This window comes from Haliotis asinina, chromosome 2, assembly GCF_037392515.1.
Source record: "Haliotis asinina isolate JCU_RB_2024 chromosome 2, JCU_Hal_asi_v2, whole genome shotgun sequence".
Classification (NCBI taxonomy): Eukaryota; Metazoa; Mollusca; class Gastropoda; order Lepetellida; family Haliotidae; genus Haliotis; species Haliotis asinina.
In genome coordinates, this window is record NC_090281.1 from 48,623,268 (window position 1) to 48,642,853 (window position 19,586).

The 19,586-nt window shown below is 41.1% G+C and overlaps 1 protein-coding gene across 3 annotated transcripts; it reads left to right on the forward strand.

The window, feature by feature from the left end:
* Window positions 1-667: 667 nt before the first annotated feature.
* LOC137272606 (nose resistant to fluoxetine protein 6-like) lies at window positions 668-17,936 on the forward strand. 3 transcript variants are annotated; one of them, XR_010956104.1, is made up of 16 exons: window positions 668-1,226; window positions 2,080-2,234; window positions 3,374-3,470; window positions 4,440-4,527; window positions 5,605-5,885; window positions 8,414-8,593; window positions 9,071-9,167; window positions 9,568-9,660; window positions 10,722-10,887; window positions 11,957-12,036; window positions 12,908-13,030; window positions 13,716-13,836; window positions 14,147-14,333; window positions 15,368-15,510; window positions 16,459-16,936; window positions 17,082-17,936. XR_010956104.1 is itself a non-coding variant. In XM_067804999.1 (15 exons), exons 1-15 carry the CDS (start codon window positions 845-847, stop codon window positions 16,579-16,581), a joined length of 2,316 nt encoding a protein of 771 aa, XP_067661100.1. In that variant the 5' UTR covers window positions 668-844; the 3' UTR covers window positions 16,582-17,936. The 3 variants fall into 3 exon arrangements, 2 of the variants coding, with proteins under 2 accessions (XP_067661100.1, XP_067661102.1); XM_067804999.1 differs by having other exon boundaries at window positions 16,459-17,936; XM_067805001.1 differs by lacking the exon at window positions 15,368-15,510 and having other exon boundaries at window positions 16,459-17,936.
* The last annotated feature ends 1,650 nt before the right edge of the window (window positions 17,937-19,586 follow it).

Genomic DNA, 19,586 nt, shown 5'->3' on the forward strand with positions numbered 1-19,586 from the left:
CAAAACGAGTTATTACTTCCAGCACGAATGGCCTGCAAGGTTCAAACAAGCTAGCTGACTTCTTCATTTTCGATAGTTGCATAAGGTCTTTCAATTTTGCATAAAGAAGACATCTGTTTGAGGAGAATCATTTGTTATAAGACGCATTGTCAACAATAAGGAAATCGAAAAGTAGTAAGCACTCTTTGTATGGAGATACGTTTTCGGCAGTTTTACTTCATAGCCACCTTCCTGTACGATAACGCAGAATGTCTTTTTTAACCGAAAATCATTCGCTCATTAGCCTACACACGATACAGTTAGATTATATTCCAAGATATTAGTCATCCCTCCCTTCGTCACTATCGTGTATATCTAACCGAGTACAGCTAAGTGCATATCGGCGACGGAGGGAGGCAGGGTCGCCCAGATTTTAAGGCACTCGTCATTCGAAAAACGTAGTGATTTGGCAGGGGTCAAACCCCGGAAACCACACCGTTCTCCAACTTTCTACTGCACCATTCTACCCCCCTCAAAGTGTATAAACATGCATTCCTATGTTGACCTAGCGGCATTCAGATGACAGTCACACGAAGAAGGGATGTGTCACTGCTCTTGCACAACTGGTTATCAATTTTGTTGTGGACAGCTTATCACTACGTTTGTCCTACATGGAGAGATAAATAACATATAGCACGGGCATAGCACTGATTCGTACACATATATCATCATCGCTTAGGCATAATAACTCCCACCTCGAGTGAATGTTTCATTTGGCTGTGTCTACGCAGATATTGTTTGCTGACTGTGAGCTTGTGGCAAAAGGGACACACTCCATAAACAGGTTGTTGTTGTTTCAGCCACTATGTTGAAATTGCTGCTGTTAGTGACCTTTCTTTGCTGCGTAGGTACGTTATTGGGTCAAGAGGATGCGTATCTTGACATAGAACAGAACCACAGACGGTTAAACGAGAATTTTGAGTCTCGACGTGTTGTAAACATAGTCATAGATACTGTATCAAAGAAATTGTTTAGTATCGGAGAAAGTGTAGACAGGAAAAGCGAGGCGATTCAGAGAGGAGAGATCGATGGCGAGGCTGAAAGTGATGCAGTTTTCGACAATCCCCAGGGGGATGGAAATCTCCGCCAGATGCTAGGGAGTCTTCAGGACACACGAGATGTATGTATCAACCATACCCAGCAAGTGATCACTGCCGTTATGGAAAACAAAAACTGGGCTCTACAGAGTAAGTATATTTCATCCAGATGTGACAACTGTAGCTACAAGCAAACTCTTGCATTCGATATTGAATATGTGCATTTCACTGAGTAACACCTGCCTTAGAAATCGTTGAAGGAGTCATGTCCAGTGGTGCTGAGCCCAAAGTATCACTTGGGGAAACTGGTACGTCACACTGTACACAATGGGGAGCCACCCACATAGTCACGGGTTTCACCGTTCCTCATGAACTAAGTCGGAGATGATAACAAGTGGGTTTCGTTGACGGAAACACAGGTCATGACTTAACTATGAGGTCATGATGACCTACAACAGTGTCATGACTACACGTACAGTTTGTAACACAGTCTACCCGTCTGACCTATTTTCTGTTCGGGCCATAGAGGGTTCTGGTTAAGAATCTCTATTTGCTGTCAAACACAGCATCGATGAACACTCAAGCTATAGTAAAGAAACGGTGGGTATGGGACAGACATGCCCGTCACGATCCTGCTTAGAATTGGTCTTCATCAACCTGTGCTTGTCGTAAGAGGCGAGAGGGGTCGGTCATTCTGACTTGGTTGACGTCGTCACATCCCAGCTGTTTATCACTGAATTCTCTGGTTCAGATCCAGCCAAATACAGATAGCGGCCATATAGCTGGAATATTGCTGAGTGTTGCGTTACTCAACAAGCAAACTGAAACATGTGAGAGACTGAAGTTATGAACACTGGTTGAGACAACTGCATACTATAATATTGGCTGGTATATATCTACTTCCAGCTAATGTTTTTAGGATTCGTATAGTCCATGTTCACGATAATAGACTCAAACGTGTCATAAAACTAATACTGATATTTGACCACTGGCATATTTACAGTGCTGGATGCGTTCGGTAAGCCTGGCAGTGGCATTCTGAAGGGAGAACTCAAATGGCTGGGATCATTTGATGAATGTATTGGAGTCATCACCAATAGGACTGAGGTGGACTTCGGTGCCACGTATTGCACAGCTCTCATGCAGCCCCCCAATCAGGTAGGCGACCAAACTGTTCAATATTTGATAAATAACCAAAGAAAACCAGGTTTTGTCGTTAAATATTTCACCATCGTTTGAAAATTTCATGTAAAACAAGTTCAGCAAAATATTAATTCCAGATAATGACTTTGAGGCAGGTTGTCTCAATGCACAGTGACTTAATCTGTGTTCCCCACACTTCACGCGCAAACAACGTTGCAGTGAAGAATACGCGTACACGCCTGATGAATCGTAGTCTGGATATAGCACTATCTGAGCACTGGCACAGCTGAACCTCATCATCACAATACAGTTTTACCTCCTCAGAGTGCTTATTACATTCTAGTGTCTCAGTGCCTACGCCAACCATTCTTGGTCATTCGCCTGATCAGGTTCCAGCCATCACTCTCAGCTGAGGTAAAGATGCAGAGTTGGACTTTTGTAGTGGCGCCCGGATTATTGTCTGGTTAGAGAATACTCACGGGAAGATGATCAAAGATGAGGCCATGTAAGAGATATCGCCGTTTCTCTTTAGAAGAAATTAGGGAAAATTCGGAAGCTCATCCCTGCCTCTGAACAAATGTGCACAGCACTGACATGCTACCAAATAATCAGCCTCTCCAGTACATGCTATCAGAACAGACAGAATCAAATTCCATAGCACATCAGTGATAACGACTCGGTACATGTGTCTGTGTGCATTCAATTACTGACTCATGACTGGATCATCCAAGTGAGTACTACACTGGAGCTGAATAAGAGTCATTTGCTCTGCAGCGCACTTGTAAGGCAATTCAGCTGATCCACTTGTCGATCATTTTCAGGTATCTGTGGTTCTACACCGGTTTCAAGAATAACTGTTTGTAAAGAAAAGAACGAAATATGTCACCATGGTCCTGGATAGAAGACTATAATGACTGTGTCCAATATTATTTTTGATTATAGAGCACTCACTTGTGTTGCAAAATTTTAGTACGACTACGAAACCTAAAGAAAAAACTCTGGCTACAAACAACGATAGCGTTTTCCCCTTTGAAAACTAAATGGTTACTTCTTCAATATCTGATATGATCAGCCTTCTTTTATCATCAGATTTTTACGTGAACTCTAATTAATCTTCGACTCACAGTAACTTCCCGATTTCTGTTTTACTGCAGACTAGCCTAGTAGACCCCACCCAACTCGCCATCACTCTCGGACTATGCATGCCAGACACCTGCACAGGCCAAGACGTCTCCGCCATTGCCACAGACCGTAAAATATCACCTTTTCCTTCCAAACATTCCAAGGCACAATAAACCATGCCACAAAACTGCCTTAGCGAAGCATCAGCCGTTGCTCCTTCTATAAGTTCGTGTCCTTCATTCTTCCATGCATGAATCATCAACCAAGTCCACCTCAACGGCATTGGTCAGTTCAGTAGCCATTATGGACATGTGGACAATACATATTACAGCTTGTTTCTCTAGTTCGCATTGACAGAACAATTCGCCATACTACAGTTCAAGCAAACCTTTGATGCATATTTTGTCGTGTACATCTATGCCCCAATCATACGAGTGGCCGAATTAAAATTAAATTTATGGTCTCTTCGCAGTAATTCAGCTATATATTGGTACTAACCACAAAATCAAATTAAATCATTAAATCAAATCGCCCGTTTGCTACGAATTAGGTCTAGCGTTACAAGGTGGGTTTTGGATATTTACGCTGGTTTAAAATCCAGCAATATCGTGGCTAGGACACCAGAAATGTATTTCTGGTGCAAACTAGCGTTTGGTGTGACTTGAGAACTCTTCATTCATTCTGTGTCCTGGTCCCGGATCAAGTCCATTACGGCGATTACAGAAATATGTTGCATTATCACTCTTCCATTGCTTCCCGTGAAGATCCGGGTTAGAATTGATCCTCAGGATCTTCAGCAACCCACGCTTGTCCTTGGACTCGAGTAATAAGGTCGAGTTTAGACTGGTTAACAACGTCATCGTATCCCAATTTGCGTAGATTAATGCCTATGTTGTTGATCACTTGATTGTTTGGTCCAAACTAGATTATTAAAGACTCCCTACAGGTAAAATATTGTTGAGTGCAGCGTTGATCAACAAGCAATCACATAAATTCAGGGTCGTTATAATGCACATAATATTGAATAACGGAAGTAGAATGGATCCTAAATAGTGACATATTCGATCCTTTATTGACTGGACCTTTTTCTACTGTTAGTGCTGATGTCTCAGAACATAGCCCTGCTGGCGAGTGTTACCTGTTATCAGAAGGACTTCCCTCTAGACGCGGATGCTATAGTCGCCATGTAAGTGAGACTTCGTCCAATTTCATAAAAATCAACGATGTTGTACTCCGATAGGAAACCTGTGCTTGAAGATCAGAAATTTGATTTACGAAGCCGGTTAGCGGACGGCAAGTAGTCTATGTGCTAGGCACAACCATGCAATACTTTCGGATCTATTTAGGGTTGATTTCTGTATCTAGGTAACAAACATATACGGTCAGTTCAGAATGGCGCATTACTTAGCTTACTATCTGAAGAATATTTTGTTGGATTTCCCCCTTGGATTCAGGTGACTGGGTCTTTTATGAAGGATTTGTGACACTTTGACGTAGACGATTTACGTGTATTCCTTACAAAGCCAGTACAGAAGATACAACCAAAGCCATCGTAACTAAAGTGCGAGTACCACAGTAGGATTGCTTAATGCATCCAAATAAACCAGAAACGCGGCTGCGTATGCTCCGAGTGTTTGGGTGAAGTATACCATCAAGTTTTTGATGTAATAACTTAGAAAGTTACCATTTGAAAACATATATATTCTTTACGTTTATTTGTTCAAGGTATTAAGAAGAAAAAATTCTTAGCAACCTTATTCATACCATGTATCATGACGAACAATGGTCACCATGCATTATAGAAACAGTATTTACACCATGCATTATACAAGAGATAATCACACCATGCATTTTCTGACCAAGTTTCACGCCCTGTATCAAAGGCAACTGCACTATGCAGTATGTGAACAATATTCACATCATACATTATATGAACCATTCACATCATTACGTCATGTGAATAGTATTCATACAATGTGAAACAAGGAAAATATTCACACTGCATTAAATGAACAATATTTATATCACGCATTTTATGAACAATATTCATATCAGGCATTTAATGAATAATATTCACACCATGTATCATAAGGACATTGTTCACAATACAATATATAAACAATATTCCCCATGCTTTGCAGGAAACAATACTCATTTTGTGCATAATTGCACAGATGATTCTAGGATAGGATAAGTCTACACAAAAGGAAATACATGTATGAATATGAGTTGTGATTAACTGTATGATTTTGGTTCATTTCAGTGTCATTTGTTCAGTATTTGGTGTGCTGGTCATTCTTGGAACAGGGTATGACGTCATAGTCATTCAAATGCGCAAAGGTGATTTTTTCAAGACGAGTGATAAATCCACTGGAGCGGCAGTACCAGGCGATGGCAAAGAAGTAGCTGACTCTGAAAAGGTCCCACTGCTATCAGAATCAACTTCTGTGAGCATTGAAGATGCTCAGGCGGTACAAGAAAATGGACAGGACCGTCTGCCCGACCAACGACAAACCACCAGTAAACCACAAGACCAAAAATCGGGTAATAATTTGGAACTTTTGTCACGAGTGTCGATTTCCCGCTTATATGAGAAATCTGCAATGTCTTCGTTTGTACATCAGTCGCGTAACTGGACAGTTCATTTCAACTACGTAAGAGAGTGTGAAAAAGATAAGTCAGTGATTGATAGTTGAGCACCGTTCAATGTCTTCGGAGTCAGATGAAGTACAGCCATTTGTCGCGATATATGTTTTGATATCCATCGTATTTCGTGATTGTATTGGCAATAATATCAACAGCACGGCGAGAATTAATGGATGTCAACTTCTTACTTGAGGAACGCGATGTTGGGGAGTATATTCTTAATCCTTTCTCAGACAAATGTGCAAGAAATACAAGGGTAGTCAGTAGCTAAAGTGATATATATTATATTTTTCTCCCAATTTTGATCCAACACGTGTTCACCCATGGACACGATACGCTTGAAGTATCACACACAAATTACAGGGAATATGGTGCAAAGTGATCAAAGTTGCTGATGTCAAGTGTCATACTGTTCATATTGATCACTGGACTAACTGTCATATCCACATTCAATTATTTACTCATTGGTGTCATATACTTGGAATATTGCTGAGTGCGGCATTAAACAACAAATAACACCCATGGTTATAAATCTTTCAAACTTTCCTCCAGAACTATCTGCAGAACTTGTATGTATTCTCCTGTCATGCTTTTTTTTTATTTACAGAACCATCTCCTAGTCTGTGGTTTAAGAGGTTGTTAGCATTCTCTGTCTACAGAACCATCTCCCAGGCTGTAGTGTGAGAGGTTGTTAGCATTCTCTGTCCATCGAACCATCTCCCAGGCTGTAGTTTGAGAGGTTGTTAGCATTCTCTGTCTACAGAACCTTCTCCCAGGCTGTAGTTTGAGAGGTTGTTAGCATTCTCTGTCTACAGAACCATCTCCCAGGCTGTAGTGTGAGAGGTTGTTAGCATTCTCTGTCTACAGAACCTTCTCCCAGGCTGTAGTGTGAGAGGTTGTTAGCATTCTCTGTCTACAGATCCATCTCCCAGGCTGTAGTTTGAGAGGTTGTTAGCATTCTCTGTCTACAGAACCTTCTCCCAGGCTGTAGTTTGAGAGGTTGTTAGCATTCTCTGTCTACAGAACCATCTCCCAGGCTGTAGTGTGAGAGGTTGTTAGCATTCTCTGTCTACAGAACCTTCTCCCAGGCTGTAGTGTGAGAGGTTGTTAGCATTCTCTGTCTACAGATCCATCTCCCAGGCTGTAGTTTGAGAGGTTGTTAGCATTCTCTGTCTACAGAACCTTCTCCCAGACTGTAGTGTGAGAGGTTGTTAGCATTCTCTGTCTACAGAACCATCTCCCAGGCTGTAGTTTGAGAGGTTGTTAGCATTCTCTGTCTACAGAACCTTCTCCCAGGCTGTAGTGTGAGAGGTTGTTAGCATTCTCTGTCTACAGAACCATCTCCCAGGCTGTAGTGTGAGAGGTTGTTAGCATTCTCTGTCTACAGAACCATCTCCCAGGCTGTAGTTTGAGAGGTTGTTAGCATTTCTGTCTACAGAACCTTCTCCCAGGCTGTAGTTTGAGAGGTTGTTAGCATTCTCTGTCTACAGAACCTTCTCCCAGGCTGTAGTTTGAGAGGTCGTTAGCATTCTCTGTCCATCGAACCATCTCCCAGGCTGTAGTTTGAGAGGTTGTTAGCATTCTCTGTCTACAGAACCTTCTCCCAGGCTGTAGTTTGAGAGGTTGTTAGCATTCTCTGTCTACAGAACCTTCTCCCAGGCTGTAGTGTGAGAGGTTGTTAGCATTCTCTGTCTACAGAACCATCTCCCAGGCTGTAGTGTGAGAGGTTGTTAGCATTCTCTGTCTACAGAACCATCTCCCAGGCTGTAGTTTGAGAGGTTGCTAGCATTCTCTGTCTACAGAACCTTCTCCCAGGCTGTAGTTTGAGAGGTTGTTTCCATTCTCTGTCTACAGAACCTTCTCCCAGGCTGTAGTGTGAGAGGTTGTTAGCATTCTCTGTCTACAGAACCTTCTCCCAGGCTGTAGTTTGAGAGGTTGTTAGCATTCTCTGTCTACAGAACCATCTCCCAGGCTGTAGTGTGAGAGGTTGTTAGCATTCTCTGTCTACAGAACCATCTCCCAGGCTGTAGTTTGAGAGGTTGTTAGCATTCTCTGTCTACAGAACCTTCTCCCAGGCTGTAGTGTGAGAGGTTGTTAGCATTCTCTGTCTACAGAACCTTCTCCCAGGCTGTAGTGTGAGAGGTTGTTAGCATTCTCTGTCTACAGAACCATCTCCCAGGCTGTAGTGTGAGAGGTTGTTAGCATTCTCTGTCTACAGAACCATCTCCCAGGCTGTAGTGTGAGAGGTTGTTAGCATTCTCTGTCTACAGAACCTTCTCCCAGGCTGTAGTGTGAGAGGTCGTTAGCATTCTCTGTCTACAGAACCATCTCCCGGTCTGCTGTTTAAGAGGTTGTTAGTATGCTTTGTGTAAAAAAACATCTCCCTGCGATCTGTTAATTACAGTGTTCCTGTTCTCTTTCTGCAGAACGGCCTCATGGACTTGGTATCAAACTGTTGTTGTCATTCTCTGCCTACACAAACGGAGCAAAGCTTCTAAATACAAGACAAGTCCCTGGGAGCCTGACAGCTGTACACGGGATCCGCTTTCTCAGCATGACATGGGTGGTTCTGGGACATGCCTTCTCCAGTCTTCCTTCCATGGGGTGTAAGTGCTGAATCATTTGAAACTCGGCCAAATGCATTTTACTTTCATTAATATTTTGACAACATGAATCGCAATGAACAGCTACTATTCATAAACACACTTCTCTTAGGTTCGTTTTTGACACAATAAAAGTAGTATATACCTTTCCGAAAATGCATTATTGAATCGGTTGGTTTGTTTGTTTGTTATTTATTATTGTTGTTTGTTCTTTATTTTTTACTTCACAGCAAATTATAACCATGTGTAGGTCTTACAAATATGCAAGTTGCCAATCATTTTCCTGTACATATATGTCAACTTGCATCCTCATATATTCAACTCAATTTCTGATACATAGATTTATTTCCTTATGATAACTTGCTTTCATAAAATAGATACAGTGTGTGAAGCCCATGCCAGGTGTCCCAGCCGTGATATTAATGGAATATTGACGAGTATTGTAACACCCAACTTACTCACCCACTTTGCATCTTTCAGCTAATCTTGCCCCCTTTCTCCAAGAGAGTATCAGCAGGTGGACCTTCCACGGAATCCTCAATGCTTTTGTATCCGTGGATACATTCTTCACATTAAGGTAAGGAGCGACGAGGTAGTACAGTGGTTAAAGGTCCGCTAGTCCTCGATTCCCCACATGGGTAAAATGTGTGAAGCCCGCTCCTGGTATCTGCTGCAATGATATTGCTAAAAGCTACGTAAAACCTCAGACACTCAATAACACTGAATAAGGTAAAAGTCCAACCCATACGATCACTATATCAGATTTATGAACGACATTTAGGTGTTACCGTCTCATGTGTGTATGGCGGGTGTTACCAATGGACCTCATCACGAACACCAGGTTTTCTCACTTTTGGCATGCCGCGGTCATATTTAAATATTGTCGAGTAGGATTAAACAATAGTGAACCAGAAAACTTTTCACAAGTATTTTGTGAAGGTCCGACCGAAAACAGTTTCGTTTGTTTTCTTGACTAGTGGGCTGCTTGTCGCCTATCTGGCCATGAAGGAGCTAAAGAAAGGCCGAGGAAAGCTAAATTGGGCCATGTTCTACTTCCACAGATTCTGGAGGTAGGTGTAACCCCAACAGTTGTACAGAATATATCTGTATAGATTCCGAAATGAAATATAGCTTCAAATATGACTTTACCCCTTTGGTACATAAAAAGGAAAGGCGGTATGGTAGCCGAATGGTCATGCCGAAGTCCTGGGATCGACTGCCTACAAGGGTAAAATGTGTGAAGCCCATTTCTAGAGTTCCTACCATGATATTGCTGGAATAATACTAAAAGCGGCGTAACACCATCCTCACTAATTCACTCGATATATCACAAAATGTGCATGAATGGAAGTTTGATACTCTGTGAAAGCCTTTGTCTTGATATATGTTTTGATATCCATCGTCTTTCCAGACTGTATTGGCAATACTCACAACTCATTCACTCGGTGAGATGAAGGCATGTGCACCTAAAGCAAATTAGTATAGTACATGTTGACTGTTTTCATTGTTCCCTACTGTTTTGCCTTTTAAGGCCAGCTGAATTGTTTTGGTTGAATAGCTGAGACTGCTTATTCGCTTTCGTATATTTCAAGTAAAAAGGGAATTCAAGGAATGATTCATATGTAAATAGAATGAAAGATCTCTGATCAGGGCCCCATTTCACAAACCTACGGCAGAGCTACGACTGTCGTACAGTACCGACAATTTTAGCATTGCGATAGCTTTGTGAAACGAGGCCAACGTAACGTGGTCCATGTATGACATCTAACTGAATACAAGACTGTAAAATTAACGACGAAATGGTACCTTACTTACTTACTTTTTCGGGCTGAAGTGAAATTCATCGGTACATTTTCACTGCAAACAGACAATAGGGAACGCTATTTCCATTGTTCTTGGAAATGTTTTGTTAGCATAACTGATTAACTGACCTAGGGCAATTATTTCTTTTTACCAACAACAAAATTGTACTTATTTGTTAGTCTTCATCATGCCTAATACATTACACGCGTATTAAATAGGTATGCCCTCGTGGTGTCATCACCCTCTCTCCGATAGTTTATTTAAATACACTCTGCTCTGGTAGGGTGATTAACCTATGCATATATAATTAATAGTATTGTTGCTTTAGGCTGACTCCAGTTTACATGATGATGCTGATGTTTTACACGTGCTTATTCCACTATCTCGGAGATGGACCTATCTGGCCTCAGACGGGTGTGCAGAAGCATCAATGCAGGGACAACTGGTGGACGAACCTTCTTTACATCAATAACCTCGTCAACAAGGACGAAATGGTACTTACCACAGCATTACTTATACACAGCCATATATTCTGTACAGCAAAAGAAACGCAATCTTCGAAAAAATGAAATCTCATGAAAGTATGGGTTCATGTTTGTGTCTTCTATTTAGAAACTTGACAGAGTTGCGTTTCCTTGGATGTTCAGAATGCATAATCAAAAACCAACTCTGTGTAATGCACTATGCTCCGTTAGCAAGTTCATGAAAGCAAGCACGGCCTTCATGAAACACTCACGTTAGGCTAAATACAGACAGTTGGAACAGGCCGCGTAAACGTAACATGCTCCGCGAGCACCTAGGGAGCATGGCTGATCTGGTCCGGAATTTGTATTGTTTGTTTATTGTATTCTTGACGGTCCTATTGGTATCCGGCAAATGAATTAGTTGTAAATTGTAACTGACACCTCTTCTAATCTCTGTGTTCGCTTAGAACTACTGGCAAACAAGGATAAGTTGTTGCCGCACACTGGCGCTTGCCATTGTGAGCAAAGAGACCTCGGGTTGTCCGGTATCAAGTGTAGTGTGTATTACCGACTTGCAGCACCGACCACCTGTCAGGAGCATTAGACATGGCATTGGAAAAAAATAATAGAAAGCTGAATTTTTCAGGAAAGCTTCAGAACATTATTGCCATGTGCAAAGTACAAAGTTCTGCAAATTCTACCTTGTGGCATTTTCAAGATGGCCGCCAATTTCAAGATGGCCACCAAAGTCATTAAAATGATTATACACACAGATATTTTGTCAATAATTGTGTCATGTGATATATCAAATGAAGGCTCATCTCACAAGGAATCTAAATATATTGATATCATGCATTTTGGCTTTTTCAAAATGGCCACAAATTTCAGATATCTACGCGCGGAATCAATTTCATCTTCATGTATTGCACGTGCACTACCCTACATATGCTCTACCTTTCACAAACCGAATGAGTTTGCTCACTGCCGTTCAATGCCTTTTTCTCGTAAACGCGTTCCCAGCACTGGTCCAACTTGTCCTTGTTTGCCAGTAGTGAAAGGCAAATGGCATACTTGTTTATGATAATCTCTAATCTTACAGTGTTTCGGGTGGGCCTGGTACCTGGCAAATGACATGCAGTTCTTCGTCTTGAGTCCCCTCATTCTCATCCCCCTCTTCTAGTAAGTAGATATCTCTTTTGCTACTCGGCTAATGTTTGTGTCACTGAACCAACGCGTTAGTTGATAATGTCTCTAGTACGTATTCGGCAGTTAGTTAATAATTCCCCTGGTACATATTCCACTGTTAGTGTATTATTCCTGTGGAACGTATTTGACTGTTAGTTAATAACACCACTGGTACGTATCCCACGGTTAGTTATTCGCATGATACGTGTTACACGTAATTCACGGTTTGTAATTTATATTCACATATTATGATACATACTTCACGTTAGGAATACGTGCGATACTTATTACTGCTATCCATTCGTGTCATACACAGTTCAGGGTGTGTAATTCGATTGATACGGGTACCACGGTTTGTATGATAGTCCCATGCACGTAATAGCGTAGTTAGGTATAGGCTGCTTTGTTGTGACTTGTATTCAGGTTTTGTGTTTCGCCAGATAAGGGTTATCCATGTGTTTGAACCACGAACACATCCGTCTCCTACAACCCATGCTATGCAGGATGAACCGCCAATAACCCACAATCGTCGTAAGCGCAAACTAACGAGGATTGTTCGTTTTAGCTACTGTTTTTCCTTGATTGTCATGGAGTACTCATGCTTTCAGCCACTGGTTTTCGTTGGTTGTTATGGAGTGTTCATGCTTTGAGCCATTGGTTTTTGTGTCCACGGTTAGTTATACGCCTTCAGCCACAAGTTTTCATTGGTTGTCATAGTATCCTCATGATTTCAGCTACTGTTTTCCTTGGTTGTCATGGAATACTCATGCTTTCAGCCACTGGCTTGTTAGACCCAGACACAGCGTGGACAAAGTGGCATACTGACGGTGACTTGAAACAACAACTCTTTCTTCCTTATTTCCAGTTCGGAGATGCTCGGTATGATTGTGATCGGCGTATTCCTTGCTGCTACTCTCACGACTGCTGGATTGATATCAAGGCTTGACAACCTACCCGTTGGTGTCTTCTACCAGACGGAGGGAAAGCAGTAGGTTTTCTGTCTTTTATATAGGTATAAAGTTATCGTTTCATTGATTTATCATAGTGGATGTTCATTTTAACAGACTCGATCATATATGTTTTATGTGGCACTAGTAAAATCTGACTCTAGCACATGTAAGTATCATCGACGAAAATTAAAACAGTTTTCTACGTAGACATATATCTTTTCCGGAGGTATGAATATATTACGTGGATGAAAGTATAGTCTAGGTAGATATCAGTATATTTTACGTGGATGAAAGATTCTTCTACGTAGATAGGAGTATATTTTACGTGGATGAAAGCATTGTCTACGTAGGCATGAGTACATTATACGTGGATGAAAGTATCGTCTACGTAGATAGGAGTATATTTTACGTGGATGAAAGTATCGTCTACGTAGATGTGAGTATATTTTACGTAGATGAAAGTACCGTCTACGTAGGTATGAGCATATTTTACGTGGATAGAAGATTCATCTACGTAGATATGAGTATATTTTACCTGGATGGTGGTATTATCTACGTATGACCATATTTTACGTGGATGGAAGTATGTTGTACGTAGACGTCAGAATCAACGACGTATAAGATATTTTCTTCAGACGGATACGCTTCTATAGTATTCAGCTTAACGAAATTAAATATCTGTACCATCCATTCTAAATCTAACAAAACTGTCCCTTTTTTCAGGGGTCTTGCCAATTTTAACGACTACTACATGACTCCTTACTGTCGGATGGGTCCATACCTCATTGGCATAGTCGCCGGATATCTCCTGTACAAAACCAACTGTAAACTCCGCCTAAATAAGGTTAGTCTAAAACTGCAGCTTATCAAGAAAAGGGAAACCAGACAGATTACATGGATGCCAGACAGGGAGTGGGTAAAATTAGTTGTACGCCTGTAGCAACATTCCTGCAATATCACGACGGGGGACACCCTAAAATGGGCTTCACACAATGTACCCATGTGAGGAATCGAACCCGATCTTCGGCATGACGAGCGACCATTTTGGCCACTAGGCGGCCAGAAGGTATTGTTAAATTGATGAATGTACAGATTTTTTGGGCGGTGTAATACTCACTCACTCACTCACTCACTCTGTACAATTCTTACTGCAGAAAGCAGTGTTGGTCGGATGGGCTGTGGCAGCTGCGTCCGCTCTCGCAGTGCTTTATGGGCCGTACGAATCAGCCAATGGGACGCCGATGCCGAGTGACGTTTCAGCATTTTACAACTCGGCTCACAGGACGGTGTGGGGAGCTGCAGTCTGCTGGGTTGTGGTGGCGTGTGTAACAGGGAACGGAGGTACGACTACAATATCCAAGCCTGACTCAACATGTGCAGCCCAAACTGGACATCTTCTCTTGTAGCAGAAGTTATTCTTCTAACAACAAGGCATCTGATAATGACATATCCCCCGACCCCAACCTATTTCAAAGAACATGTCATCTGACAGTTACTTGATGTTTTTTTAGACTATGTTCGAATCGCTTCCTTGGAAATCATGATAAATGCCAAGTGACAGTAAACAGCAAAAGCACAGGAACCCGATTATAATACTGTAGGTTAAACATAGACCATAGATATACACTCACGTCATATATATTAATAGAGTAAAGGGGCAGCAGCTGCCATATTGGATTGTCGTGCCGGCATAGACTCGCTCCGATTTCAGGCTGAAATGTACGCTAAGAATTCGGTGACATTCGAAACTATGCACACGTACCTCTCAATTATACATGTCCCCGCACATCCTGCCCGATTTCCACGACATAACACCCATTTTATTAACTCTAATACGTCCTCAAACTCGAAAATCAAACAAAACACCTCTGGGGTGAACGTTTTCCCGGCACGACAATCCAGTAGCTTCAGATTATTATATCTTTCAATTTTGGTCGAAAAATATTTAACGGTATTTGAGTTATGCCCCGGAAACAAAACGAACGGACAGACAGAGAGACGAGGCGTCGACTATATCCCCCCGCATTACATGCCTGGGGGATAAAAAGGAACAAAACGCAACACCATTAGGCCTTATTGTCTAGTATGCCTGATTTTGTTTCAACGTCCTTGCCCAAGCTTCCTACCACACCGCAGCCACATTAACCCTTTATGTTGACACAGCAGACCTTCAAAAGGTGTTGATAGAAGATAGCTTGATCAAAAGGTTATGTAGAACTACAAAAATGATTAAACGTAAAGCCAAATCTTGACAAATTTGGAAACAAAAGTAGATTCTCAGAGCATCATTTGGTCAGCATTAATAAGGATAGAAACACCTTTACTTTTAAATCTCCAGAACTGGTCTCCTGAAAGTGATAATAATAATGTTTCAGGTTTTGTGAACACGTTAATGTCATGTACTGGTTTTGTGACTCTAAGCCGTCTGACGTATTGCGCCTATCTCATTCACCCGATGGTGATCATCTACCAATACATGACACACAGGAGCCCCTTCTTCATATCCGACGTCAACATTGTAAGTTATGGGACCCGGAAGAAGGTCACGGCACTTCATGGAACCTTATGTTGACATGTTTAATTGTGTACCTGCATGAACGCGAATAGGTATTACGACACGGTAGTAACTGTGTAGTGATATGTTAATATTCAGTATCGCTTGGGTAACAGTGCCTTTCACGGACAAGGTGATTGCATTGTTACAGTAAAGAAATTGTGCTGCAACCGTTTTTGTTTGGTTTGGTTGTTGTTTATTGCTGCCTTCAGCAATACTGTAGCTGTATGTCAGTGGTCTGTAAATGAAATAAAATGATTTTCCAGCACGACAATGACCCGAAACATCGTTCAAAGCATTCTCAAGCATGGTTTCGGGCCCAAAATATGACATTATTTGATTCTTCAACCTATAGCCCTGACCTAAATCCAGGAGGGGATTTATGAAGGAAAGTGTCAATAAGAAAAATCTGACAAATATTGCTGAAATGAAAGAAGAGGTGGCCCGATATTGGGACAGCGTGGACCACGACTTTCTTACTCCCTTGATCAATAGATTGCGCCGCCGCATTGAATCGTGCACAGTTGCCCATAGTGACTTGACAAAATACTAACTGTTCACCTGTATTTGATCTGGAGTTAAGTTCTGCTAAGATTCACATTTAAAACGTGAGTAATGAGTGAAAAAGTAAAAGATTACAATCTTTAAATTCTCAATAATTTCTGTTTATACTATATGACTGAAAATAAAGCAAGACACATGCCTTCCCGAAGAAGGCAAGCTAACGGTAGAACCCGCCATTCTTGCAACTTGCATAATATATAAGGAATAAAAGTTAACATTTCCACAACGTCACTTCTTAGTTTTGAAATAGACTGGCGCTCAACTTTTTATTCTCGGCCTATCTAACTGTTTGCTGTGTGTCGTGTCAAGAAATAGTCGTGTACAAAACCGTACGTATTTTCGTTTCAGGTGTGCAACTTTCTCGGATTTCTCGTGATCACCTACGGCCTATCCTTTGTTGTGTCCCTTGTGTTCGAAGCACCGATGATGGGCTTGGAGAAAGCAGTGTTTAGGCGTGAACGACGCAACTGAACTGAAGACATCATTCGTGAACAGTTACTAGGAGTTCATTTATGCATGTACATTTGAGTTACTGGTGAATTGTAATTGCCACATTGTCTTTCAAAATGTCACCTTATGCTTAAGGTTTTTCGAAACTGTTTTACACAGTATCACAAAATTTAATGCTTTACTGTGAATGAACATTGTGAGAATCATTTTCTTCAAACATTTTGCTGTTCATGTTAATGCTTATTGTGATGAACAAAGCGAATCTGTAATGTTTGTGAGAGTTTATTGAAAGGAGGATGTTCAGGGTCAGTAAGGGCGGCACCTAACGTTTGAATGCTTTGAATGATTAGCAGGTTGTTCTGGGTCAGTAAGAGCGGTACTTAACGTTTTAACGAACAGCGGGTTGTTCTGGGTCGGTAAGAGCAGTACTTAACGTTTTAACGAACAGCGGGTTGTTCTGGGTCAGTAAGAGCAGTACTTAACGTTTTAACGAACAGTGGGTTGTTCTGGGTCGGTAAGAGCAGTACTTAACGTTTTAACGAACAGCGGGTTGTTCTGGGTCAGTAAGAGCAGTACTTAACGTTTTAACGAACAGCGGGTTGTTCTGGGTCGGTAAGAGCGGTACTCATTTGGTTGAACAGGTGGCTAAGCAATACCGTGAACCATCTTGTGCCGAACCTATGAATATCTCGAAGACAAAGCTTGGTTCCGTATTCCATTTTAGTTATGGTATGTCGAAAGTGCAGTTCTACAATGCGTTTTGACTGTATTTACTAATTGATTCTATCAAATACATAATACGTCGTTGTACTTTCTCACAGCATGTTCGTTATACGGCATGACCGGCAATGTCATCTACAATTAAGTTGTTCACTGTTCACGAGTCATCAGTGAACATTGCATTTATCTTACCGAACACATCAGTGATAATTGTGAACTGCTTGAAACACGGTACCGATTCTTCACGATCGCTAGAATTTACAGACAAGAAAAACTGATTTAGTGTTGTCTCCCTTCCACCGATTTGCATTCGCAACACATCGGTAATTCCTGTACATCATGCGAGATTCAATGATACTCGTGATACTACCACGAAGTACTAACAGGGTGCGGCATTCCCAGCGGGATACATTGAAAAGTTACTCGCTTGTAAGCGAGGTACATTGATAATAATAGAAAAGCGTTCAGCCAATCATAAAGCGACATTAATATGTGAGGTAAGACGAATGTGGAAGTTGCCTCATCTTAACGACGAATGTTGATATTCCAGATACTTGCTTTGTTGTTCAAAATATTATGTTCTTGATGAAATTGGCATCAACATTGATATGTTTTGTATATAGTGAATGTTCTTAATAAAATATATATTTTACAAATATGGAGTGACTCATAAACGGTTTTCTAAATAGTGTTTCAACAGACAAAGGGTACTATTCAACTTTAATCATTCACTGTTACGTTTCAGCTCCTATCAAGTACCGTTACCAACCAAACTTGAATGTAAGAATGAAAGAAGTTGAAACCATCTAAGTAAAACACAGTCAATTATGTCTTAAAAGGAACAGTGGCCTTTCCAGTACGTGTTACGTGTAACACACTATCGTATCCGATCTTGTGAATCAGAACATCACTGTACATACAGTCAAACCACTTCGGCCTCGTAGCCCTGATATTCTGCATAATAGTGTATGTGCCTTCTTATATAAGTGGATTCGTGGAGATCCGGGTCTACACTGGTCTTCAGTAACCCAACTTTGTCGGAAGAGGCGGATAACTAGACTTGGTTAACCCGTAGAACTTGAAGTCAAGGTGCCAACAAGCTGCTTGTTGAATGCATGGTAAATGTAAGAATTATTATAGGAATACATATACTTAACTGCCCTGTACATATCCATGACAACGCTGCCAGTCGCTACATAAAAATAAGTTTCACAAAATGACTTAGTGTGGCAAGACAATAGTCGCAATAAATTTTACCACAGAATAATCATTTAAAACTATGAGAAGTACATTTGCATATTAATAAGCAATTGGAGCTGATTTGTGATTCTGGTAATGGCATCGACAAGCGTTTTGTATTCAATATCAATAACTTCTGCAAGCACCAGTAAAAATGTTCAAGCATAGTCGAATTACGTCAGTTCCTATGCACAGATAGAGAATTCTAACGCTGTCTTTATAGTTTGACGATAGCGCTAGCGAATCCTCATAATTTCCCTTTACCAACAGCGCATTTAAGTCTGAGAATTTTATTCGACGCAGGATAAAACGCTCATAGTTTCATAATACATCGCTATTATTGATTTGCATTACAGGGGGATTAGCTCAGTAGTTATAACAGTGAAACAATTGCAACGTGCAGTACGTGATGAGTGTTAACTTTCATCAACCCTACTTGGTTCTCGGTGTTATGCTGATATGGTGGTATCCTGGCTCGATGGTACGGTGGTATCCTGGTTCGATGGTATACTTTTATTTTTATATCCCGTTACGGTAGTATCCTAGTATGCTGGTATCCTAATATGGTGATACGCTGTTACGGTGATATGCTTGTGTGTTGGTATCCTATTATATGATGGTATGACGATATCTAGGGAAGGTGGTCTGTATTACAAGTATTCACACATTAGAACGAAGCGGCACTTCGTCAGACGTTTATTTGATTAGTTGCCATATACAGTGGACGGTGTATGCACACCAGCTTTTACGTCTATACTCCCATCAACGAATAAGATATCTGTGAATTTACCGGAGATCAGTTCCTGTTCGCCTGAATGCAGAATATCTCAAAACGAGTTGTTACTTCCTGCACGAATGGCCGGTAAGGTTCAAACAAGCTAGCTGACTTCTTCATTTTCGATAGTTGCATAAGGTCTTTCAATTTTGCATAAAGAAGACATCTGTTTGGGGAGAATCATTTGTTAAAAGATGTATTGTCAACAATAAGGAAATCGAAAAGTAGTAAGCACTCTTTGTATGGAGATACGTTTTCGGCAGTTTTACTTCATAGCCACCTTCCTGTACGA